The following is a 27,344-nucleotide window of genomic DNA, read 5'->3' as shown; positions in this document are numbered from 1 at the left end:
CCACAGAAGTCTGTGAGACAGTGTGCCCGTGAAACTGGAGTGAGTCACTCAAGTGTTCGGCGAATTTTGAAGACAGCAAAGTGGAAGTGCTACATCCCATGATTACTACACGCAATGAACGAGGACGACCTAGATCGTAGAATGGAGTACTGCGAGTGGTTTACTAACATGGTGCGCAACGATGAAGAGTTTGCAGAGATGATTGTGTGGTCTGATGAGGCACAATTCAAACTCGATGGTACAGTAAATCGCCACAATTGCATCTACTGGGCCGCCGAAAATCCGAACGTCTATCTAGACAAAGCCGTGAATTTTCCAGGAGTAAATGTGTGGTGTGGGTTGTCTTACTGGGGCTTGATTGGGCCATTCTTCTTTGACGGCACATTTACCGGTGAGGTGTACTTTCAAAAGCTTCAGACATCCATTTTACCTGCCATCCGAGACTTGTATGGAGACGGAAGAGTTTACTTTCAACGAGATGCCCCAACCCACTACCAAAATCGTGTTAGGGCGTATCTCGACGAAAATCTACCAGGAAGATGGATAAGCCGTAGAGGTGCTGTGGAGTATCCACTATGTTCCCCAGACCTAACTCCTCTGGGCTTTTACCTATGGGAAACACTATCGTACATTCATGTGCAAGTATCCAACTGAACACGTTGCAGTCAGTAGTTCGTGCTGCTGTTCGGCGGCGTCGTTTGTGTGTGGATGTTAATGGTGACCATTTCGAACACCAACAGTGATATCTTTAAGTTGGATTTTAAGCTACACTTTCACCAAAAATGAGACACGTCCGTAAATTAGTTTGCAAGTTATGGACTTTTAAAGACTGGATACATTTTTTTGAACCCCTCTGTATTCTGTCGCTAGCTACATAGCTAAATGATGGTTCCTGACAGATTACAGCTAACAGTTAACCATATTAATAATCTATTGTTTCTACGGCAATGTTGTGGGAAATTGAGATGGTGGAACTGCTGATTTGTATAGCCAGTGACGTAAACCTAGTCTGTCACCACAAACAAGACTTCGCATTCACAACCGACTGTATACTTACATTTATTGGTTTCGCATGTCACAACCACACTATTTCATCCCAACCTAACCTAGACCTTTGACTACGCTACAGGTCAGTCTGTCGCCACAACGAACTGTCGTATTTCAGCCGAATTCCGCATTTTTTTTATGTTGAAGTGTATAGGAACAACAGAAACCTATAAGAGCGTATACTTCTGTGGCGCGGACCCGCGTCAATAACACTCTTCTGGGTGATTATAAGGAAACCACTGAGAATTCGCGTGAGCGCGGCTTTGTATGTACAGTCAGTTCCACAAGAAAGTGTACGCCATAATTTTAAATGTAACGTCCGCCGCGACATCTCTGGTAGTCGTCTTGAATCTGTAATCAATGTACTTTTGCACAGTGTATAGATAAACAGTGTGAGAGTTGAATGTTTTGTTTTGCCGGCTGCAGTTTAAAAAATGGCTCTTTGTTCAAATGGCTCTGAGCACTGTGGGACTTAACATCTGAGGTCATCAGTCCCCTAGAACTTAGAGCTACTTAAACCTAACTAACCTAAGGACATCAAGCACATCCATGCCCGAGGCAGGACCGTAGCGGTCGCGCGGTTCCAGACTGAAGCGCCTAGAACCTCCGGGTCACACCGGCCGGCGGCTGCAGTTTAAAATGAGTGCAAAATATCTGAAGCGTCAAGGGGCAGTGCTCCTTGTAAATCATCCAAAGGGATCGAATTTTTCATATGAAGCTGCTGCTAAAATTCTTAGAAAGTCGAAGACATTCGTTGCGAAGTGGGTCAGACGATATTTAGAGGTTGGGAACGTGGCTGGTTTACCGGAGAGAGGGCTAAGGTGCCAAGCTATAATCGATAATGACGGCGACTGGGTTACCTATTAGGTTGTCGAGCAATTAGAAAGAACATGTATTTTCATTTAAACATATATTTATAATAGTATCTTTTAATTCATACAGATAACAGCGTACACTTCTAGTGGAACTGACTGTAATATCCCTCCATGACTGGCAGTCCTCACATACTGTATGTTGATGGATAGATGACAGGATCAAGGGGGATGGTTATCAAATGCTATTGATGGAAGCATTTACTGTTAATCTTTACTAGCGAATCAACATACGTCCTGTCAGACCTCCCTTTCATTTGCAAATGGAGGGATAGAGGTGGAATCTATATTTTGTGCTACGCGACTATCTCGGAATTCCGAACAAGCCTCTCTAACGGCTTGCAGTGGCAACAAAAATTTGATTTTCAATATTTCGCGTAATTATTGACGTAATTTAAAAATTTAAAATGCTGTGATAACCTACTCATTAAAAGGTAGAGCATAGTGTTAAAAGTTTAATACTTGTCTTATTCTGTTAAAGTTGGAAACTGTGTGTGTGTCTTGCCTTACTGACGGCGACCAAATACCCGGACTTTATTCATTCAGTATTTGGGAACGGGAGCGCTCAGCGTCTCCCAAGAAACTTTACACATAATTTCAAACCTTTACGAAACTTTTCATCGCCGACATCACCCACAAAAATCATAAAAGGGACGAAGTTTATCGCTTACCACATCTTCGCTGTTCTTGAAGTAAAACTTCAGCTCAGATCTTTTTATTTGTTGTTTATTTATTGAGGGCTCTTTTCACAACACAGTTTGCTTACAGTGTCCACACATACCACTGAATGTGCCTGTAAAATTACACCATTGTACGACAGATACAAGTAGTTTAGGAGATATGACGTCATAGACATTTAGATGCATGAAAAACTAGCTTCTGCTTACAAACGCACTTCAGTAACAGGCACGGCTGAATTTCTTATTTCGTTACGAACAATTCTATTCGCAACACAGTTTGCATACAGTATCTACATATATCACTGAATGTACCTGCAACATTGTATCATTCTATAACGTATAGATATGACGTCATAAATATTGAGGTGCGCGAGAAACTTCCTTTTGCTTGAAATGGAGCGCAAATCACCCAGACTATATGCATCCAGTGTTTGATTATGAGATCGCTTAGCAACTTCCAACAAACTTTAAGCGTAACTGCAAACCTTTTGTAAAATTTCCCTCGCTTATATGCTTAACGTCGAAATCTAAACACATTACCTCATCTGTGATCGGAAGTTTGAAGCTGTTTCATATGCGAGAAGTAGGTTCTTTGAGGAATCGGGGGCAAACTGGAAATACAGAATGTGTTTCAAAAAGATTTGTCCGATTTCAAATGCCTATTTCTTCTACGTGAAGGAATATGGAACCCTGGCGTGGATCTTCACTTGCACATGAAAATACAAAATTTGCCTTGTGCACTCATTATTATTATTACATCTACATCTACATCTACATCTATACTCCGCGAGCCACCTTACGGTGTGTGGCGGAGGGTACTTATTGTACCACTATCTGATCCCCCCTTCCCTGTTCCATTCACGAATTGTGCGTGGGAAGAACGACTGCTTGTAAGTCTCCGTATTTGCTCTAATTTCTCGGATCTTTTCGTTGTGATCATTACGCGAGATATATGTGGGCGGTAGTAATATGTTGCCCATCTCTTCCCGGAATGTGCTCTCTCGTAATTTCGATAATAAACCTCTCCGTATTGCGTAACGCCTTTCTTGAAGTGTCCGCCACTGGAGCTTGTTCAGCATCTCCGTAACGCTCTCGCGCTGACTAAATGTCCCCATGACGAATCGCGCTGCTTTTCGCTGGATCATGTCTATCTCTTCTATTAATCCAACCTGGTAAGGGTCCCATACTGATGAGCAATACTCAAGAATCGGACGAACAAGCGTTTTGTAAGCTACTTCTTTCGTCGATGAGTCACATTTTCTTAGAATTCTTCCTATGAATCTCAACCTGGCGCCTGCTTTTCCCACTATTTGTTTTATGTGATCATTCCACTTCAGATCGCTCCGGATAGTAACTCCTAAGTATTTTACGGTCGTTACCGCTTCCAATGATTTACCACCTATGGCATAATCGTACTGGAATGGATTTCTGCCCCTATGTATGCGCATTATATTACATTTATCTACGTTTAGGGAAAGCTGCCAGCTGTCGCACCATTCATTAATCCTCTGCAGGTCTTCCTGGAGTACGTACGAGTCTTCTGATGTTGCTACTTTCTTGTAGACAACCGTGTCATCTGCAAATAGCCTCACGGAGCTACCGATGTTGTCAACTAAGTCATTTATGTATATTGTAAACAATAAAGGTCCTATCACGCTTCCTTGCGGTACTCCCGAAATTACCTCTACATCTGCAGATTTTGAACCGTTAAGAATGACATGTTGTGTTCTTTCTTCTAGGAAATCCTGAATCCAATCACAAACCTGGTCCGATATTCCGTAAGCTCGTATTTTTTTCACTAAACGTAAGTGCGGAACCGTATCAAATGCCTTCCTGAAGTCCAGGAATACGGCATCAATCTGCTCGCCAGTGTCTACGGCACTGTGAATTTCTTGGACAAATAGGGCGAGCTGAGTTTCACATGATCTCTGTTTGCGGAATCCATGTTGGTTATGATGAAGGAGATTTGTATTATCTAAGAACGTCATAATACGAGAACATAAAACATGTTCCATTATTCTACAACAGATTGACGTAAGCGAAATAGGCCTATAATTATTCGCATCTGATTTATGACCCTTCTTGAAAATGGGAACGACCTGCGCTTTCTTCCAGTCGCTAGGTACTTTACGTTCTTCCAGAGATCTACGATAAATTGCTGATAGAAAGGGGGCAAGTTCTTTAGCATAATCACTGTAGAATCTTACGGGTATCTCGTCTGGTCCGGATGCTTTTCCGCTACTAAGTGATAGCAGTTGTTTTTCAATTCCGATATCGTTTATTTCAATATTTTCCATTTTGGCGTCCGTGCGACGGCTGAAGTCAGGGACCGTGTTACGATTTTCCGCAGTGAAACAGTTTCGGAACACTGAATTCAGTATTTCTGCCTTTCTTCGGTCGTCCTCTGTTTCGGTGCCATCGTGGTCAACGAGTGACTGAATAGGGGATTTAGATCCGCTTACCGATTTTACATATGACCAAAACTTTTTAGGGTTCTTGTTTAGATTGTTTGCCAATGTTTTATGTTCGAATTCGTTGAATGCTTCTCTCATTGCTCTCTTTACGCTCTTTTTCGCTTCGTTCAGCTTTTCCTTATCAGCTATGATTCGACTACTCTTAAACCTATGATGAAGCTTTCTTTGTTTCCGTAGTACCTTTCGTACATGATTGTTATACCACGGTGGATCTTTCCCCTCGCTTTGGACCTTAGTCGGTACGAACTTATCTAAGGCGTACTGGACGATGTTTCTGAATTTTTTCCATTTTTTTATTATTATTTATTATTATTATTATTTATTACCGAGCAAGGTGGCGCACTGGTTAACTCACTGGACTCGAATTCTGGAGGGACGACGGTTCAGACCCACCTCCGCCCATCCAGATTAAGATTTTCCATGATTTCCCTAAATCGCTCCAGGCAAATGCCGGGATACTTCCTTTGAAAGGGCACGGCCGACTTCCCTCCCCATCCTTGACACAATCCGAGCTTACGCTCCGTCTCTAATGATCTCTATGTCTGCGGGACGTTGAACCCAATATTCCTCCCGTACTTCCTTGTGCATTTATTGAAAGTTTCTAGTTCATGTGCTTGGCGGTAGGGGTACCTCTGTTGCAGTTAGCTCACTCGTTTAGCATCTGGTGTGAGTCGTGTCAAGACATGGTAAGACAGCCACAAAAGATGTTTTGCGATCTCCGTTTCAACAGGGGAAATTCAGTTACAAGTGGTTTTCGCCGAGAGTACGGCACCGCGGCTGCTATATTTGAAGCATTGGACGGTCACAGCAACAGTTTCTACACACGCCAAATTCGCCTGGTCTCACGGAGTGTGATTTTTTTCTCTTTTTCTGTGGGGTTTCTGAAAGACTTCATCTATGTGTCTCCCCTTAAACACACGCTCGCAAAATTGTGGAACGAGATGGCTATCGTCCGGATGTTGGTCACGCGCCCGGTGGAGAGTGCGTTAACATTTGTGAAATGTAAATAAAAACTTTGAGTCTTGTCACTGTAATTGTCATTTAATTGTATTTGTAATTTATGTTGTGATGTAATCAAGCCCAATGCATAATAGGAACCCTTCGATAGCGGTGAATATCGACCACTTCGTATAGCAAAAATTATAACCTCGTATAAATCAAATTATATGTAAATGATATACTTTGTGAACGACTGCTTTCATTCTGTGTCTATATACATACTCTTCAAGCCACCGTATGGTTCATGGTGGAGGGCTCCTTCTACAGCTTCTACTCGTTTCCTTTCCTGTTCCTCTCGCTAGTTCAGCGACGGAAATAATACTATTTGTCTCCGTAACAGTCCTTATTTCTCTTATCTTCTCTTCAGAGTCATTACGCGAATTGTACGTTGGTGGCAGTAGAATCATTCTGGAGTCAGTTCAAATGTCGGGTCTCTAAATTTTCTCAATAGTGTTTCGCGAAAAGAACATCTTCTATCCTCTAGGAATTCTGAATTGAGTTCACGAACGATCTCCGTAACAATCGTGAGTCGATCGAAACTACCAGTAACAAATTTGCACGATGCCTTTGCATTGCTTCGATGTCTTCCTTTGCAGTAACCCGATCTGGTGGAGATCCTTAACACTCGAGCTGTTCTCAAGAATGGGTCGCATTAGCGTTCTATAAGCGGTCTCCTTTACAAATGAACTCCACTTTGAAACTTCCTGGCAGATTAAAACTGTGTGCCCGACCGAGACTCGAACTCGGGACCTTTGCCTTTCGCGGGCAAGTGCTCTACTCACTCACAGTGAGTACCGGGCGTGAGTCGTGCTTCGGTATCTCAGATGGTAGAGCACTTGCCCGCGAAAGGCAAAGGTCCCGAGTTCGAGTCTCGGTCGGGCACACAGTTTTAATCTGCCAGGAAGTTTCATATCAGCGCACACTCCGCTGCAGAGTGAAAATCTCATTCTGGGAACTCCACTTTCCTGAAATTCTCCCAATAAACCGAAGTTGAACATTCGCCTTTCCTACTTCGATAGCAACAAAATAATTTTGAAGTTAGTTAACAAAAAACATGACAAAGCAAATTTTACAAAGTTATTTATAACAATGTTTCACAAAATTTAGTTATATTTACTTTAAAAACAAATTCTGTAAAGTCAATTTAAATACCCCCGCTGCAGCAAAGTGAGATTATATCTTTGCCCGCAATTTTCAATCCTCTGATCTCTCTCGTTTGGCGGGAAGGGCGAGGAAAAAGTCAAGCATATTTGTATAGCTGTAGCGAGTAGTTGAAATTTTGTATCCCACGTGAGCAGATGGAAAATATTACTATGCACGTCGACTGATTATTGTGAAGCAGTTGTTTGAGTATTTAAAAAGCACAGACGCTGAAATGAATGAATATTTATTATTTAGTACATAAAGTCGCACACTGAGTTATGACGTTCCTGGAAATTTTCAGATTTCTTTGTACAGCAAAAATTCGAGACACCAAGCATACTCTGAATAAGACAACGAAGACGGCATATAACCGGCCAATACCGGATTTATAATATTTATCAAAGTGTTAGACCTGAGTTTCTCCTGGCGTATACAATTTTCAAACAACTTACGGGAATTCAGCCGGGTAATATTCACAGCGACTGCCAATATTTCTGCGGGAGTGCACCCCGCTATTTTCAAGGCACAAACTGCAACGGACAGGCGACGTACATGCACATTTAAAACCTCGGTTCTTGGAGTAATTCAGAAAAGCACACACACACACACACACACACACACACACACACACACACACACACACACACACACACACACACTGAACACTAGTGCCACCAAAGATGAGCAGTCAAGGTATCGATAACGAAAGGTTACGAACTAGCAAGCGAGGTAACATTGACTCTTTAAAACCTCCATCCCAGTTAACAAGGTTGCTCGCTAATTTAATCTCAACAGCCTCCTTAATAACACTGTCCCAATAGCTGGACGCGCATGCCAATGTCTCGGTATTGTTATTTAACATAGGGTGACCAGTATCGAAACAATGTTCGGCAACAGCAGATCTACTTGGCTGCTGTAATCTTGTGTGCCGTTTATGCTCAGTACATCGGTCCTCCGCGGTCCTGATAGTCTGACCAATATTTGCCATGCCACAGCTACAAGGATTGCGATATATACCCGCCTTACGCAAACCAAGCTCATCCTTGACAGAACCGAAAAGCACTCTAATTTTAGGTGGAGGTCGGAAAACACATTTCACATCGTATTTCCGTAAAATACGACCGATCTTTTTGTAAGTTCTTCCTACGTAAGGCAAAAAGGTAGTAGACTTAGCTGTCGACTCAGTATTATCGTCAGTCACCCGATGCACTGTTGGTCAATAGTGCAAGGCATGTTCAATCTGTCTTTCACTATAACGATTTTGACGAAATGTAGCTTCAAGATGGGACAGCTCCGCTGGCAAAATCTCAGTGTCGGAAATGACGTGTGCCCTGTGTACCAAGATAGGAAGTACCCATTCACGCTGAGACGGATGGTGACAACTATCAGCCTGGAAATACAAGTCAGCGTGAGTACGTTTCCGGTAAACTGCATGTCCCAATGATCCATCAACCTTCCTCCTTACCATAACGTCAAGAAAGAGAAGGCAACCATCTTTTTCCACCTCCATGGTAAAAAAAATGTTCGGGTGGATCGGTTGAGATGTTCTAAAAAGGCATTCAAATTCTCCCTGCCACGAGTCCAAACAACAAAAGTATCATCAACATATCTGAAGAAGCAGGAGGGTTTCAAAGGCGCCGTCTCCAGTGAACGTTCCTCGAAGTCTTCCATAAACAAAATTTCAATCACAGGAGACAACGGACTACCCATCACAACACCATCTGTCTGCTCGTAATACTGCTCATTGAATAAAAAGCAAGTGGACGTCAAGAGATTAGTTAAATCAACACCAAACCTGACCTCAATTAACCACAACGAATCAAACAGAGGAACACGAGTGAAGAGAGAGACCACATCAAAATTTACTAAAATATCAGAGTCATTCAACCGCAGTCCCTCCAAACGACGTAAGAAGTCAGCTGAGTTCTTGATATGACGTTCACACCGACCAACTTGTAGACATAACAGAAAAGCAAGATGCTTGGCTACACGATATGTCGGAACGCCGATTCTTAGTAAGTTTTGATGTGGTCTCTCTCTTCACTCGTGTTCCTCTGTCTGATTCGTTGCAGTTAATTGAGGTTAGGTTTGGTGTTGGATTGTCTAATCCCTTTCGGCATGTGTTGACTTCCACTTACTTTTTATTACGAGCAGACAGATGGAGTTACGAGGGGTAGTCCGTTGTCTCCTGTGATTGAAAATTTGTTTATGGAAGACTTCGAGAAACGTTCACTGGAGTCGGCGCCTTTGAAACTCGCCTGCTTCTTCAGATATGTTGATGATACTTTTGTTGTTTGGCCTCGTGGCAGGGAGAATTTGAACGCCTTTCTAGAACATCTGAACTCGATCCACCCGAACATTCGTTTTACGGCGGATGTTATGGTAAGGAGGAATGTTAATGAATCATTGGGACATGCAGTTCACAGGAAACGTACTCACACTGACTTGTACTTACAGGCTGATAGTTGTCACCATCCGGCTTAGCGTGAAGGGGTACTTCGTACCTTAGTATACAGGACACATGTCATTTCCGACACTGAGATTTTGCCAGCTGAGCTGTCCCATCTTGAAACTACATTTCGTCAAAATGGTTATAGTGAAAGACAGATTGAACGTGCGTTGCGCTGTCGACTAACTGTGCATCGGGTGACTATCGATAATAATGAGTCGACACTGCCTTTTTGCCTTATGTAGGAAGCACTTACAAAAAGATACGTCGTATTTTGCCGAAATACGATCTCCACCTAAAATTAGAGCGCTTTTCGGTTCTGTTAAGGATGAGCTAGGTTTGCGAAAGGCGGATGTATATCGCATTCCTTGTAGCTGTGGCGTGGCAAATATTGGTCAGACTATCAGGACCGTGGAGGACCGGTGTACTGAGCGTAAACGGTACACACGATTACAGCAGCCAGGTAGATCTGCTATTGCCGAACATTGTTTGGATACTGTTCACCCTATGTTAAATAACAATACCGCGATATTGGCATGCACGTCCAGCTATTGGGACAGTGTTATTAAGGACGCTGTTGAGATTAAATTATCCAGAAACTTTGTAACAGGGGTAGAGGTTTTTGTTTAAACTCTGCTTCGAATCCTGCTCTCTCCTTTGTCAAAAAACAGAGGGACAATGTTACCTCGCTTGCTAATTCGTAGTCTTTCGCTATCGATACCTCTGACTTTTGTCATCTGTGGTGGCACTAGCGTTCAGTGTGTGTGTGTTATCTTTCCTGAATTACTCCAAGAACCGTGGTTTTAAATTTGCCTGTACATCGCCTGTCCGTTGCAGTTTGTGCCTTGAAAATGGCGGGGTGTATTCCGCTGAAATATTGGCTGTCCTCTGTAAATATTACCTGGCTGAATTCCCGTAAGTTGTTTGGAAATTTATCAAAGTGAGTTTACAAAAAATGTCGAATATCTGTAAATTTGATATATTATTGGAAATACATCTCTCTTGAAAGATCATCTCATAACGCGAATTCATGTAAAAACATACGCTTCTACAATCGTACTGCTTTTCTGAAAATAAAAGTTTGTAGTCCTACGCGTAAGTTAAAATTTATCCCTATGTTTCTATCCTCATTCATTTAAATTGATATAGGCTTGTGAAATCGGTTGACTCTGTATATAACTTCGCAACCACAAATCATAATGCAATCACCCTGAAGAACACCGCCTGCAATTATAGCCGAAAATTTGGTAGTTCTATCGTATCACGATGCGGTTACACACCCAGAATAATCTTATTCAAATAACAGAAATGTCGATACGCAGCAAAAGGCTGAAGGAAAGGCCGCCCGCACAGTGTGGGTACTTCGTATTTTCCCGCGTAAAGACGTAATCTGGTTAACAGCTGACGATTGGCTAACGTACTTTATCGTCCCATTGGCTACCTCCAGCTTGGCACGGTTACGCATTGCCAACATCTGTTCTATACAACGCACAAGCGCAGCGCGAGAACGAAATCTTAGTTAAGTTTTGCCCAAAGCTACTGCTTCGAACAACACACGCTGTTTCTTTGCAGACAGTGTCCATGTCACAGGGCAGCACGATCACGGCAAACTGTACATGAGCACTGTGTCGTTATGGTTATTAGAGCACACTGTCAAATAATGCCACGAGAAATCGCCGATTAGTACGACACACGGTGAATGACTTTGGCCGTGGAACAGTACCTCCACAACCAGTTCAGCGCGGACCAAACTGTAAAACAACAGGGGTAATGTGAGAACTTTTCCTCTCAGCTTAAGTTTTATAGTTCTTACACGGGAATCTCCCCATACCACCCCCATCAGATTTAGTTATAAGTTGGCACAGTTGATAGGCCTTGAAAAACTGAACACAGATCAATCGAGAAAACAGGAAGAAGTTGTGTGGAACTATGAAAAAAATAAGCAAAATATACAAACTGAGTAGTCTATGTGCTTCATAGGCGACATCAAGGATAGTAGGAGCTCAGGATCGCCGTGGTCCCGTGGTTAGCGTGTGCAGCTGCGGACCGAGAGGTCCTTGGTTCAAGTCTTCCCTCGGGCGAAAAGTTTGATTTTTTATTTTCAGACAATTACTAAAGTTCAGTCACTCACACATAATCAACTTCGCTCTCCAAAATTCCAGAACATGTTCAGATTTGCTTGGACATATGCAGGATTTGACGGTCTACACACGGAAAAATTTTAAAACGTTGAAAACATATGTTTTGACAGAGCACAGGGAAAACTGTGCGACTGTGAAACCGTTTCATTCATTTGTTGCAGTTTATGTGACAAACTCTTATGTTTTCATCACTTTTTTGGGAGTGATTATCACATCCACAAGAAAACCTAAATCGGGCAAGGTAGAAGAATCTTTGGACCCATTCACCAAGTGTACAAGTTAGGTGGGTCGACAACATATTCCTGTCATGTGACGCACATGCCGTCAGCAGTGTCGTATAGAATATATCAGACGTGTTTTCCTGTGGAGGAATCGGTTGACCTATGACCTTGCGATCAAATGTTTTCGGTTCCCATTGGAGAGGCACGTCCTCTCGTCTTTTAATCGCACGGTTTTGCGGTGCGGTCGCAAAACACAGGCACTAAACTTATTACACTGAACAGAGACGTCAATGAGCGAACGGACAGATCATAACTTTGCAAAAATATAGAAAGAAAACTTTTCACTCGAGGAGAGACTTGAACCAAGGACCTCTCGCTCCGCAGTTGCTCACGCTAACTACGGGACCACGGCGCTCGTGAGCTCGCAGTCGCCTAGATGTTGCCTATCTTGCGCATGGACTACTCAGTTTGTATATTTTGCTTTTTTTTTTCATAGTTCCACACAACTTCTTCCTGTTTTCTCGATTGATCTGTGTTCAGTTTTTCAAGGCCTATCCACTTTGTCAATTTATAACTAAATCTGAGGGGCGTGCGATGGGGAGGTTCCCTTGTTAGACATACTTGCTTTAAAACGGCAGGATTTCCCGTGGCGGTGATGGTCAGTATTGTCAAAGGCTAGTGAACTGTCACAACCATTAGATTCCGTCACCATACTGATGTTGTTTTCACAGATTGGACTGTATTGTCGTGAAGGTAGATTGTTAACTTGTATTACGTTTACATTTGATTTATACGAAGGTTCATAGGTTCATTCATACGAAGGTTCATAGGCCTAACGGATCAGTGATACCTACATACCGTTTATTTTTATGCCTTATTCCTTACTGTTGAAGTAGGTGGCGTTTTAGAGAATTACCATAACCATTCATAATGCCTCGCGGAGTAGCCGGGCGGTCTAGGGCGTTTTGCCACGGTTCGCGCGGCTCTCCAATCCTCCCTCGGGCATGAGTGTGTGTGTTGTCCTTAGCGTAAGTTAGTTTGAGTTAGATTAAGTAGTGTGTAAGCCTAGGGACCGATGACCACAGCAGTTTGGTCCCACAGGAACTTACCACCAAATTTCTCTCTCTCTCTCCATTCATAACGATAGGACGCGGTGACTGACACATTTAGTCAGAATACGCGTGACACAGAAACTAATGACATAATGAAGTCTCTTTACGTGAGTTGTGTCACGGTTGAAGTTTTCCTATCGTCTTTTGTGTTCCATACTCCTAGCGTGTACAGAATTGCTCGACAGTACGACAACGTAAACTTTACTACAGGAATGTGAGATATGACGCGCATCCGAGACTGCAAGGGAGCCATATCGGTATTCAGCAGTTTTCTAACAATTTCTGTCCTGAACGTCCGTAAAATCTAATACATACTGCCTGACACTCTAAGTATATATATAAAAAAATCATGGCTCTTCTACCCCACTTGATTTTCGCAGCCGTTATCCAATTGGCTTTAAAACTTCGGTCAAATGTTACGTCTATGCGAAAACCGTAATAACTTTAATCCAGATAACATAATTCAATGCCAAATTCCAGATAATTCTCACAAATTCATATTAGCACATTTTTTTAATATATTTCACGCATTATTCACGCAAAAAACAGTCGACTTGTTTCGGCAGGGCCAAATAGCAGCTTATGTAGAGAGAACGACAAAATGCAAAACATAACGTTTGGTAACAGGGTCTTAATTCAGGCGCGGCGAACGTAGGAAAAGTAATGAGGAAATGGTGACTGGAGACGTTTAATTGTTACGAAATATTTTAAACTAAATATTGCAGTCACAGGAAGCCCTAAAGAAGTAAAGCGTCAGTTGGTAATTGGTTTGAACATTTTCTCTCCGCTTTTGCTGTATTTTACTTTTCCTATTTGCAAAATCAGATTTTTGCTAGGATGACGAGATTACTTCCTATTGAAGGTACGCGGAAATAGTTGCGTTTTGGTGAGAAACATTCAAACAAATCCATTTATCTACGATTGTTTATCGTCTTCGTGTATGAAAACTCCCCATTACACAGGAATATTTTAGCAAATGTCACCCGAATATCGTCAAAGCATTTTTTCCGCGACATATAAACATGGTACATTCCGTGATACACGTGTTGACACCGTCCGATGTTGATTTTATATCATTCTGGAAGAAGGGTTTTCCAATGTCATCGTATAGCATCTTTTGGAATACTGACGAAGCACACGTTACGCCCACGCTAATGAGTATATTGCAGCGTATTGTTGTACTCACTGACGATGTGTATCATGAAAGAAGCGAAGACGACAACCCATCCCCAACCACCGTCTGGGGGCGGGACGGGCTCGGGAGGCAGGGCGACGTCTGCGGGGGCGGCGGCAGCTTCGGTCCCCGGAGACGGCATGCTGCGCTTCTTGGGGGCGGGAGCGTGCGTCATGTCGGGGTCGGCGTGTTGGGGGCGGAGGGCGTGCGCGACGCGTCGGAGTGTGTGTGGCAGCGCGCGGCCGACGGCTGACTGGCGAAGGCGTCGCGTACGGCCGTGCAGCACGGCGCGGCATCGCGTGTCGCACGCGCATGCGCGCAGCGTCGCAGTCCTGCCAACAACGCAGGCGGGCCGCCGTGTTGGGTGTCACAACCGCGTGAGTTCGGCACGTGCGGCGGCTGCGCTCCGCACGTGGTGTCGCCGCGGAGAGGTTCAAACGCCGCCGCAAACCACCAGGTCGTGGAACTCGTTCTGGGGGGGGGGGGGAGGGGGGGGGGGACGATTCTGCCATTAGGCTCCATCGTATAATGTCCTGAGCAGACGTTTCACCAGCATATCAGAGACTCAGTCCGCAGGACGGTTACTGCTAGGTATTTTTCAATTGTTACGATCTGCAGTCATTTGTCGCCAGAAGTGGATCCCTTCGCATCCGTTACTGTTCGGTTACTTTCTGGGAGATCAATCATTTAGAACAGTTCGTTGTTGTTGTTGTGGTCTTCAGTCCTGAGACTGGTTTGATGCAGCTCTCCATGCTACTCTATCCTGTGCAAGATTCTTCATCTCCCAGTACGTACTCCAGCCTACATCCTTCTGAATCTGCTTCGTGTATTCATCTCTTGATCTTCCTCTACGATTTTTACCCTCCACGCTGCCTCCAGTGGTGATCCCTTGATGCCTCAGAACATGTCCTACCAACCGATCCCTTCTTCTAGTCAAGTTGTGCCACAAACTCCTCTTCTCCCCAATTCTGTTCAATACCTCCTCATTAGTTACGTGATCTACCCATCTAATCTTCAGCATTCTTCTGTAGTACCACATTTCGAAAGCTTCTATTCTCTTCTTGTCCAAACTATTTATCGTTCACGTTCCACTTAAATACAATGCTACACTCCACACAAATACTTTCAGAAACGACTTCCTGACACTTAAATCTAAACTCGATGTTAACAAATTTCTCTTCTTCAGAAACGCTTTCCTTGCCATTGCCAGTCTATATTTTATATCCTCTGTACTTCGACCATCATCAGTTATTTTGCTCCCCAAATAGCAATACTCATTTACTACTTTAAGCGTCTCATTTCCTAATCTAATTCCCTCAGCATCACCCGACTTAATTCGACTCCATTCCATTATCCTCATTTTACTTTTGTTGATGTTCATCTTATATCCTCCTTTCAAGACACTGTCCATTCCGTTCAACTGCTCTTCCAAGTCCTTTGCTGTCTCTGACAATTACAATGTCATCGGCGAACGTCAAATTTTTTATTTCTTCTCCATGGATTTTAATTCCTACTCCAAATTTATCTTTTGTTTCCTTCACTGCTTGCTCAATATACAGATTGAATAACATCGGGGAGAGGCTACAACCCCGTCTCACTCCCTTCCCAACCACTGCTTCCCTTTCATATCCCTCGACTCTCATAACTGCCATCTGGTTTCTGTACAAATTGTAAATAGCCTTTCGCTCCCTGTATTTTACCCCTGCCACCTTTCAGAATTTGAGATAGAGTATTCTAGTCAACATTGTCAAAAGCTTTTTCTAAATCTACAAATGCTAGAAATGTAGGTTTGCCTTTTCTTAAGCTATCTTCAAAGATAAGTCGTAGTGTTAGTATTGCCTCACGTGTTTCAACATTTCTACGGAATCCAAACTGATCTTCCCCGAGGCTGGCTTCTACCCGTTTTTCCATTCGTCTGTAAAGAATTCGCGTTAGTATTTTGCAGCAGTGACTTATTATACTGGTAGTTCGGTAATTTTCACATCAGTCGACACCTACTTTCTTTGGGATTGGAATTATTACATTCTTCTTGAAGTCAGAGGGTATTTCGCCTGTCTCATACATCTTGCTCACCAGGTGGTAGAATAGTAACCGTAAAATACCTGTGGCCGTTCGCACAAGGAGCGACTGAAAACGGACGCAACGGGCAGGCGATGTACATCGGCAACTGGTTGCCGACTATGTGGCAGCGCATTTCCGCACACAGGATGACCAGAAATGAGAAACTGCATTTGCTGGTGCGAAGGTAGGCCAGAGGGAGTATTGTTTGTCGAACCCGAGCGTGTTTCGATCACACTTGGCATGTCGAGTACAGTTTCAAGCTCGGAGGAGGATGTGGTTCTCTGTTATTATCAGTATATTATTATTATTATTATTATTATTATTAGTAGTAGTAGTAGTAGTAGTAGTACACAAGAATAAGAAAAAGAAGAAAATTCTGTATTCATCTATACAATGAAGAAACATAAACTCAAGGCTGTACGTAGCGGCTTAGATTCGAAATCCATAGCTTTTTATAGACCCTCTAAACAGTTCTACAGTGATTTGAAGCAACTGATTTCTTCCGCCACAACAGATCGTTACATTTATTTTAAAAATCCCAATATCTTTAAATTTCTATGTACAGAAATGTGATGGTGGTTTGCGCTCTTTAAATCATTTGTATGTGAACAGCGTCGTATTTAGATTTGAGGCATTTCACTGTTCTTTTCCACTAGACACGTAATTTTGAAGATCGACAAAGGCCACTAGCCCCACAAAATTACTTACAGTTTTTTGTACATTTGCTTCCATTGACGTGCCGATAATTTTATTTTAAGGAATTGATGTACGGTACACCACTCATTTCATACGAATTTCTTTTCGCTCTTCAAATCCCACTTTTTCTGTCAGATTTCACCTGTAACTTACAGAGCGAAGCTAATACTCACAACCTGCTCGTTCATCTTCACATTAATGCAATACAACAACCTGTGTTTAAGGACACGAAGCAAGTCGGATCGCTTGACAATGCTGGTTCCTAGTCGCTGGCAACTGGTTGGCAACTCGTTCCAAATGATTCATTGGTGAGTCATTCTACTGTCGCACCGTCTGCGGAGCCCTCCCTGCTTAACTGTTACCAACTCACGTCGGCAACGAGTTGTTTTTGAGTCAAAAATGGATTAAATGGCTCTAAGCATGATGGGAACATCTGAGGTCATCAGTCCCCTAGACTTAGAACTACGTAAACCTAACTAACCTAAAGACATCACATACATCCATGCCCGAGGCAGGATTCGAACCTGCGACCGTATCAACCTAGTGGTTCCGGTCTGAAGCGCCTAGAACCGTTCGGCCACAGCGGCCGGCGTTTTTGAGTCGCTTCGTATGCGGAGCACCTATGAGTAACCGTATGGAGCGATCTAAAGTGGAATGTGTTGTAGGAAAAGCAGGTATCGGGCTAAGGTTCATTACAGGTGTTCCTTTCCTTTAAAAAAAAAAAAAAAAAAAAAGTCTTCTGACTGGTTTGAAGCTGCTCTCCGTGCCGCCATGAATTACTCGATGTCCTCAATTGTTTGCTGCATATATTCCAATCTCTGTCTTCCTTTACAGTTTTTGCTCTCGACAGTTCCGTCTAGTAACATGGAAGTCATTCCCAGATGTCTTAACAGATGTCCTGTCATCCTGTCCCCTCCTACTTGCCTGTGTTTTCCAGATGTTCCTTTCCTCGCCTCTTCTGTAGAGAACCTCCTTATTCCTTACCTTACCAGTCCACCTAATTTTTAACATCCTTCTGTAGCACCACGTCTCAAATGGTTCGATCTCTACAATGATGTGCTCCAAACGTACATTCTCATAAATTTCTTACTCAGTGTAAGATCTACATTTGGTGCTAGTACACTTCTCTTGATCAGGAATGCCCTTTTTAGCAGTGCTAGTCTGCTTTTTATGCCCTCCTTGCTCCGTCCGTCATGGATTACTTTGCTACATAGGTAGCGGAATTCCTAACTTCATCTACTTTGTTACCACAATTCTGACTGCAAGTTTCTCGTTGTTCTCATTCATGCTACTTCTCACTACTTCCGTCTTTCTTCGATTTACTCTCTCAGTTCATATTCTGTACTCACTAGGCTGTTCATTCCATTCAGAACATGCCATAATTCTTCTTCACTTCCACTGAGGACACCAATGACATAAGCAAATTTTACATCATTGGTATCCTTTAGCCTTGAAGTTTATTTCCATTCTTTAAAAAAAAATTATTTCCATCATTGCTTCTTCTATGTATACAGGGTGGTCCATTGATAGTGACCGAGCCAAATATCTCACGAAATAAGCGTCAAATGAAAAAACTACAAAGAACGAAACTCGTCTAGCTTGAAGGGGGAAACCAGATGGCGCTATGGTTGGCCGCTAGATGGCGCTGCCATAGGTCAAACGGATATCAACTGCGTTTTTTAAAAATAGGAACCCCCATTTTTGTTACATATTCGTGTAGTACGTAAAGAAATATGAATGTTTTAGTTGACCACTTTTTTCGCTTTGTGATAGATGGCGCTGTAATAGTCACAAACGTATAAGTACGTGGTATCACGTAACATTCCATAAGTGCGGACGGTATTTGCTTCGTGATACATTATCTATGTTAAAATGGACCGTTTATCAATTGCGGAAAAGATCGATATCGTGTTGATGTATGGCTGTTGTGATAAATGCCCAACGGGCGTGTGCTATGTATCTGCTCGGTATCCTGGACGACATCATCCAAGTGTCCGGACCGTTCGCCAGATAGTTATGTTATTTAAGGAAACAGGAAGTCTTCAGTCACATGTGAATTGTCAACCACGACCTGCAACAAATGCTAATGCCCAAGCAGGTGTTTTAGCTGCTGTCGCGGCTAATCCGCGCATCGATAGCAGACAAATTGCGCGAGAATCGAGAATCTCAAAAACGTCGGTGTTGAGAATGCTACATCAACATCCATTGCACCCGTGCCATATTTCTATGCATCAGGAATTGCATTCCGACGACTCTGAACGTCGTGTACAGTTCTGCCGCTGGGCACAAGAGAAATTACGAGACGATGAGAGTTTTTTTGCACGCATTCTATTTAGCGACGAAGCATCGTTCACCACAGCGGTAATGTAAACCAGCATAATATGCACTATTGGGCAGTGGAAAATCCACGATGGCTGCGACAAGTGGAACATCAGCGACCTTGGCGGGTAAATGTACGGTGTGGCATTATGGGAGGAAGGATAATTGCCCCCCCCCATTTTATCGATGGCAATCTAAATGGTGCAATGTATGATGATTTCCTTCGTAATGTCCTACCGATGTTACTATAAGATGTTTCACTGCATGACAGAATGGCGATGAACTTCCAACATGATGGATGTTCGGCATATAACTCGCGTGCTGTTGAAGCGGTACTGAATAGCATATTTCATGACAAGTGGATTGGTCGTCGAAGCACCACACCATTGTCCGCACGTTCACCGGATCTGACGTCCCCGGATTTCTTTCTGTGGAGAAAGTTGAAGGATATTTGCTATCGTGATCCACCGACAACGCCTGACAACATGCGTCAGCGCATTGTCAATGCATGTGCGAACATTACGGAAGGCGAACTACTCGCTGTTGAGAGGACTGTCGTTACACGTATTGCCAAACGCATTGAGGTTGACGGACATCATTTTGAGCATTCATTGCATTAATGTGGTATTTACAAAATGTTCAAATGTGCGTGGAATCTTATGGGACTTAACTGTTAAGGTCATCAGTCCCTAAGCTCACACACTACTTAACCTAAATTATCCTAAGGACAAACACTCACACCCATGCCCGAGGGAAGACTCGAACCTCCGCCGGGACCAGCCCCACAGTCAATGACTGCAGCGCCTGAGACCAGTATTTACAGGTAATCACTCTGTAGCAGCATGCGTTCTCAGAAATAAGTTCACAAAGGTACATGTATCACATTGGAACAACCGAAATAAAATTTTCAAACGTACCTACGTTCTGTATTTTAATTTAAAAACACCTACCTGTTACCAAGTGTTCGTCTAAAATTGTGAGCCATATGCTTGTGACTATTACAGTGCCATCTATCATAAAGCGTAAAAAGTGGTCCAACTAAAACATTCCTATTTCTTTACGTACTACAGGAATATGCAATAAAAATGGGGGTTCCTATTTAAAAAACGCAGATGATATCCGTTTGACCTATGGCAGCGCCATCTAGTTTCCCCCTTCAAGCTAGACAAGTTTCGTTCTTTGCAGTTTTTTCGTTTGACGCTTATTTCGTGAGATATTTGGCCCGGTCACGTTCAATGGACCACCCTGTAGATTGAACAGTAGGGGGAAAGACATCTCGTTCTCGGTTTTCCTCTCTTATTATTCCCTCTTGGTTCTTGTACATATTGTATATTACCCGTCTTTCCCTTCAGTTTACCCCTATTTTCTCAGAATTTCCAACACCTCCCATCTTTTGAAATTATCGAACGCTTTCTCCAGGTTGACAAATCCTAAGAACTTGTCTTGATTTTTCTTTAGTCTTGCTTGCATTATCAACCGCAACGTCAGAATTGCCTCTCTGGAGGCATTAGCTTTTGTAAAGCTAAACTGATAGACATCTAACAATCCTCGGCTTTATTTTCGATTCTTCCGTGTATTATTCTTGTCAGCAGCTTGGGTGCATGAGCTGCTAAGCTGATAGTGTGATAATTCTTGCACTTGTCGGCTCTTGTAATCTTCGGAATTGTGAGTATGATGTTTTTCTAAACTCTGACGGTATATCGCCTTCTCATACATTCTATACACCAACGTGAATAGTGGTTTTGTTGCCACTTCCCCCAAAGATTTTAGAAATTCTGATGGAATGTTACCTATCCCTTCTGCCTTATTTGATCTTAAGTCTTCCAAAGCTTTTTTAAATTCCGAATCTAATACTGGTTCCCCTATCTCTTCCCTGTCGACTACTGTCTCTTATACTTTCACGTCAACAGACAAGTCGTCCCCTCATAGAGACCTTCAGTGCACTCCTTCCACTTACCCTCTATCTCCTTTGCATTTAATAGTTAAATTCCCATTTCACTCTTAATGTTACCGCCCTTGCTTGTAATTTCACTGAAGATTATTTTGACTTTTCTATACGCTGAGTCAGTCCTTCCGACATTTCTTTTTCGAATTCTTCACGATTTTCATGCAATCGTTTCGCATTAGCTTTCCTACACTTTCTAGTTACTTCATTCCTATGTGACATTATTTCTGTATTCCTGAATTTCCCTGAATATGTTTGTACTTGCCTCTTTCGTCGATCAAATGAAGTATTTCTTCTGTTGGCCATGGTTTCTTCGCAGTTACCTTCCTTACGCCCATGTTCTTCATTCCAGCTTCAGTGATTACCCGTTTTAGAGGTACTGATCTGTTCTCTCTTTTGATCTCTTCCTTATTGCTGTATCTATAGCCGCAGAGACTTTCAAATGTATCTCTTCATTTCTTAGTATTTCCATAGCCTATTTCTTTATGCATTGATTCTTCTTCATAAGTCTCTTAAACTTCAGCCGTACTGCTCATCATGACCAAATTGTGATCTGAGTCTATATATGCTCCTGGATACGCCTTACAATCCAATATCTGATTTCGGAATCTCTGCATGGTGTAATCTAACTAAAATCTTCCCGTGTCTACCGGCCTTTTCCAAGTATAGCTCCTTCTCTTCTGATTCTTGAACAGAGAATTCGCTATTACTAGCTGAAATTTATTGTAGGACTTCTCTAGTCTTTTACCTCTCTCATTCCTATTACCAAGCCCACACGCTCCCGTAACCGTTTCTTCTACTCCTTCGCCTACAACTGCATTCCAGTCCCCATGATTATTGTACTTTCATCCCCCTTTATGTAATGAATTACCCGTTCAGTATCCTCATACACTTTATATCTTCATCTTCTGCTTGGGACGTCGGTATGTAGGACTATAACTGAACTGTTGTTGTCTGTGTTGTTTGGCTGTCAGTTCTGACGAGAACAACCCGGTCACTGAACTGTTAAAAGTAACACACTCTCTGCCATACCTTCCTATTCATAACGAATCTTATCCCCGTTATACCATTTTCTGCTCCTGCTGATATTCCCCTATACTCGTCTGAGCACAAATCCTTTTCTTTCCATTTCACTTCACTTACCATCGCTATATCTAAATTGAGACTTAGCATTTTTCTTTTCAGATTTTCTAGCTCCTCTACTACTTTCAAACTTCTGAAATTCCACGTCCCGACTCGTAGAACGTTTTCTTTTCATTGGTTATTGAATCTCTTTCTCATGGTCACCTTCTCCTTGGCAGTCCCCTCCCGTAGATCCGAAAGGGAGACTAGTCCAGAATCTTTTGCCATCTGAGAGATCATGATGATACTTTGCAGTTACTGGTCACACGTCTATTATGTGTCTCTAATGCGGTGGTTTCCATTTCCTTCTGTATCTTCGTGCCGTTGATCACTGCTAATTCTTCCACCTTTAGGGGCAGTTTCCCAAAAGAGTGCCCTGAACCTCTGTCCGCTCCTACGCCCTCTTTAACAAGGCCCTATGGCAGAATAAGGATGACTTATGCCGGAATTCTTTGGCCGCCAGTGCTGATTATTAACCAAAATTTAATCGGTGGCAGGCTCAAGCCCGGGAATAATGACGTTTTGATTGCTAATCTAGGACGCTGCCCCCTTTTTCTCCTGCATTTTGTTCGGAATTGTTCTCAGCGTTTGGTCTGGTCGTACATCGTAAGACACTCTTTCAAGTTCATCATACAGTGCTTCATTAAGCTTATTATTACAGAGGCCGGGCAGCCCTCTGACCGAACACGCTGTGCTATCATACCGGCTACTCGTTTAAAAAATGATTCAAATGGCTCTGAGCACTATGGGACTTAACTTCTAAGGTCATCAGTCCCCTAGAACTTAGAACTACTTAAACCTAACTAACCTAAGGACATCACACACATCCATGCCCGAGGCAGGATTCGAACCTGCGACCGTAGCGGTCACGCGGTTCCAGACTGTAGCGCCTTTAACCGCTTGGCCACACCGGCCGGCGGCTACTCGTAGCCGACGGTTGCAGTTACAAGGGCATTAAGCAAATATAAAACGTCTGCGAGAAACACTCGTTCAACTGACTCTTGATTACTGCTCGTCAGTCTGCGACCCTCATCATGCTGGATTAGGAGATGGTCGGATAGTATCTGACACGAGCTGTCTCTCAACTCTAGCGCTAGTAACAGCAACTGTCGCGCCACTGCAGTGAACTATGGTAGAACACGACCGCTCATGCGATTTCGTATCAAAACAACAGTGCGTTTCGGAGTGGCAACTACTCTGGTGTCCAAAATTAAAGCAACAGACGGAAATTTTGCAAGGTTGCGTTTACTTTGGCACAAAACATTATGAATAGATGATAGTAAAGAAGAAGCAATGTAAAGAATGCAGAACGTAAATAACTGTAACATACGGAATGGTAAACAATAATGTTCTTCCTTTTTTTTCAACTTAACGGATTTCCACAAACATTCTGACGACTGGATGTGCTCAGTATGGGGTGTGACCACTCCTAGCAGCAATGCAGGCCTGACAACGACGGGGCGTGCTGTGAATGATGTCATAAATCTAATTTTGAAGCAATAGATAGATTCATACAGGGAGCGAAAAGTTATTTACAATTTGTACAGAAACCAGATGGCAGTTATAAGAGTCGAGAGACATCAAAGGGAAGCAGTGGTTGAGAAAGGAGTGAGACAGGGTTGTAGCCTCTCCCCGATGTTATTCAATCTCTATATTGAGCAAGCAGTGAAGTAAACAAAAGAAAAATTCGGAGTAGGTATTAAAATCCATGGAGAAGAAATAAAAACTTTGAGGTTCGCCGATGACATTGTAATTCTGTCAGAGACAGCAAAGGACTTGGAAGAGCAGTTGAACGGAATGGACAGTGTCTTGAAAGGAGGATATAAGATGAACATCAACAAAAGCAAAACGAGGATAATGGAATGGAGTCAAATTAAATCGGGTGATGCTGAGGGGATTAGATTAGGAAATGAGACACTTAAAGTAGTAAAGGAGTTTTGCTATTTGGGGAGCAAAATAACTGACGACGCTCGAAGTAGAGAGGATATCAAATGTAGACTGGCAATGGCAAGGAAATCGTTTCTGAAGAAGAGAAATTTGTTAACATCGAGTATAGATTTAAGTGTCAGGAAGTCGTTTCTGAAAGTATTTGTATGGAGTGTAGCCATGTATGGAAGTGAAACATCGACGATAACCAGTTTGGACAAGAAGAGAATAGAAGCTTTCGAAATGTGGTGCTACGGAAGAATGCTGAAGATAAGGTGGGTAGATCACGTAACTAATGAGGAGGTATTGAATAGGATTGGGGAGAAGAGAAGTTTGTGGCACAACTTGACTAGAAGAAGGGATCGGTTGGTAGGACATGTTTTGAGGCATCAAGGGATCACAAATTTAGCATTGGAGGGCAGCGTGGAGGATAAAAATCGTAGAGGGAGACCAAGAGATCAATACACTAAGCAGATTCAGAAGGATGTAGGTTGCAGTAGGTACTGGGAGATGAAGAAGCTTGCACAGGATAGAGTAGCATGGAGAGCTGCATCAAACCAGTCTCAGGACTGAAGACCACAACAACAACAACAATATTTTTCGTACAAAAATTCCAAATTTAAACGTTTTCCAAAAAAGAACAATACTTATCAAACCATTTACATTAGTAAACATTCAAGTTTTCCTCGAAATTGAATTTCATTTTAAAAAATTACTTTACAAATTTCTATATCGTTTTGACATGAAACAGACCATTTAATGCTCTTTACAGTCGCTATGTTAGCGTTCACGAAATCTAATATATTATTATACAAAAGACTCGCCTTGACCAGCTTTACTTCACAAAATTTTCTAGCTGGATAAGCCTAGCTTTAATCATTGTTGTGGGTTAAATGATTCTTTTGTTACATTATTCTCGCTTAGGGGAGCGTCTCTTTTACATATTTAAAAAAAAAAATAAAAAATACTATTTCTGTTGCAGCACGGGGGTATAATATTTTTTTCTTTTTCACCCTTACACTTCGGTTGCTTTAGAGGCACTTCACTGTGATACATCGTCCAGTCATCAGTCCTACACCTGGTTTCCTATAGTCTCGTATCATTTTGTTTCCAAATTTCGTACCTGCGAAATACAGTACGTCTAAGCCACCATTCTTAATTTTTGCACCCTAACTTTACACATATACACATATCATAGCTCGTATTTTTTTCTCAAATCTAAAGAAATAACTTTGCCAGGAACCTTCCAGAATTTTAGTGTATTCAAAATTTACTGTTTATTTTCACAAAACTTATTCCCAAGAAAACTACACAAATAAAGATATTTTAACATATTTCACATGTGTGTTCCTGAGAAAGAGGTAGTTCAAAATGATGTGCCATATGACCTTCTCCCCATCTGAAACACACAACCCAAATTCATTATGGTGGATTTAAAGACAGCCGTCGCTGTCGCCATAGCTCCCATAGGTTGCGCCGCCTTCTACAAACACCACATACTAGAGGCCGTTACGATTCCTCTCGCCGATCGACTTTTATACAGGTGTGGGGTGTATCCAGGCCTTTGCTTCGCCCTGTTTAATACACAGAGTGTATTATTATTAACCTTTTGACCTACGATTTAAGTTTAACGGCCTGGGCCGAAAGTGTAAACACGGTCGCTCGTCCTTCGGGCCATTCTACAGTTTAGCAAATCGGTCTGACGTTGTACCATTTGTGAATGATTTACTAAATGTAACTGTATGTGTAAATCCAACTGGTTTAATTTTGAGATAATCATAACCTCATGTAATAATTGTGTTAGAAATATCACGAAAGATACACAATAAATACAGTGTAACATAAAACCATACAATTTATCTCCAATTCCTCAAATCACCCACAATTCATATAATTAGCACTATTACAAAAAGCAATAACACAAATCAACAGCCGGCCGGTGTGACCGAGCGGTTCTAGGCGCTTCAGTCTGGAACCGCGTGACCGCTACGGTCGCAGGTTCGAATCCTGTCTCGGACATGGATGTGTGTGATGTATTTAGGTTAGTTAGGTTTAAGTAGTTCTAAGTTGTAGGAGACTGATGACCTCAGATGTTAAGTCCCATAGTGCTTAGAGCCATTTGAACCATTTTTGAACAAATCAACAATCTTCAGGGCGTGATATCGATCGAAACATGCAGGTACACATAATGGAGCTTTGCATCTCTTGCACTCCCACGCTGTTTCACTAGGTTTTTTTTATTATTATTCGTGCAAACCTTACTGAGTCTTGATGGGTCTGATTTTGATGCTGTTGGGTCAGCAAGCTTAGGAAACTGGGCTCAGTGTTCCGCGTGCAGTCTTTCAGGTAAATCTCCGTACTCGACCTTGACCTTTATAATCTAGTTTTGGTATATTCTTCAGTAATGACTCGGCTACTTTAATTTTACAGTCACCGTAATTCTGTTTTTTCTTTCAGTTACTAATTTTGTTGTACGAACTGAAATGACCAATCTCGGGTAGATAAAAGAAAATCTTCCGATATTCTTTCATACCTTTTCTCATATCTGGGAAACACCCAGTATTTGATCTTGCCGATCAGTTCCAATCACTTCCTTGGCGTACTTAATAACACAACTCGGTCTCTAAGTACGATTGGATCCTTGAGTAATCATTTCTACTGTTTCGTGTTTTGTCGTCATAATATGTACATCTCGCTTATCTTTCTATTTTACAGCAAGCATTCGATTGCAGCTCCTTGTTCTCTATTCCCCCCTCTTTAATTTCACTTTACAGAAATCTTTTGGCATATTCTTTCTATTCGCATTTACTATGCCAATGATATTTGTTTTATATTTGTACTACAGCATCATAAATAATTTTGGTGAAGAATATCAACTATCGAGGTCTGTGTAACACCGACTGTGATAGCTCTTTGACAGCACTTTCGGAGGCGCTATTATCACAATTTATCTTATCATGGAC

The 27,344-nt window shown here is 42.3% G+C and overlaps 1 protein-coding gene across 1 annotated transcript in view; it reads right to left on the bottom strand.

The window, feature by feature from the left end:
* LOC126263482 (monocarboxylate transporter 12) overlaps positions 1 to 14,545 on the bottom strand; it is a 748,493-nt gene extending 733,948 nt beyond the window's left edge. The window contains exon 1 of the mRNA XM_049960574.1: positions 14,325 to 14,545. Coding sequence (XP_049816531.1) covers positions 14,325 to 14,487 — 163 coding nt within the window. The 5' untranslated portion in view covers positions 14,488 to 14,545. The remainder of the gene's footprint in view (positions 1 to 14,324) is intronic.
* Between the last annotated feature and the right edge of the window lie 12,799 nt (positions 14,546 to 27,344).

Source organism: Schistocerca nitens, chromosome 6, assembly GCF_023898315.1.
Source record: "Schistocerca nitens isolate TAMUIC-IGC-003100 chromosome 6, iqSchNite1.1, whole genome shotgun sequence".
Lineage (NCBI taxonomy): Eukaryota > Metazoa > Arthropoda > Insecta > Orthoptera > Acrididae > Schistocerca > Schistocerca nitens.
The sequence above is the reverse complement of the archived record's forward strand: the minus strand, read 5'-3'. Positions and strand labels throughout refer to the sequence as shown.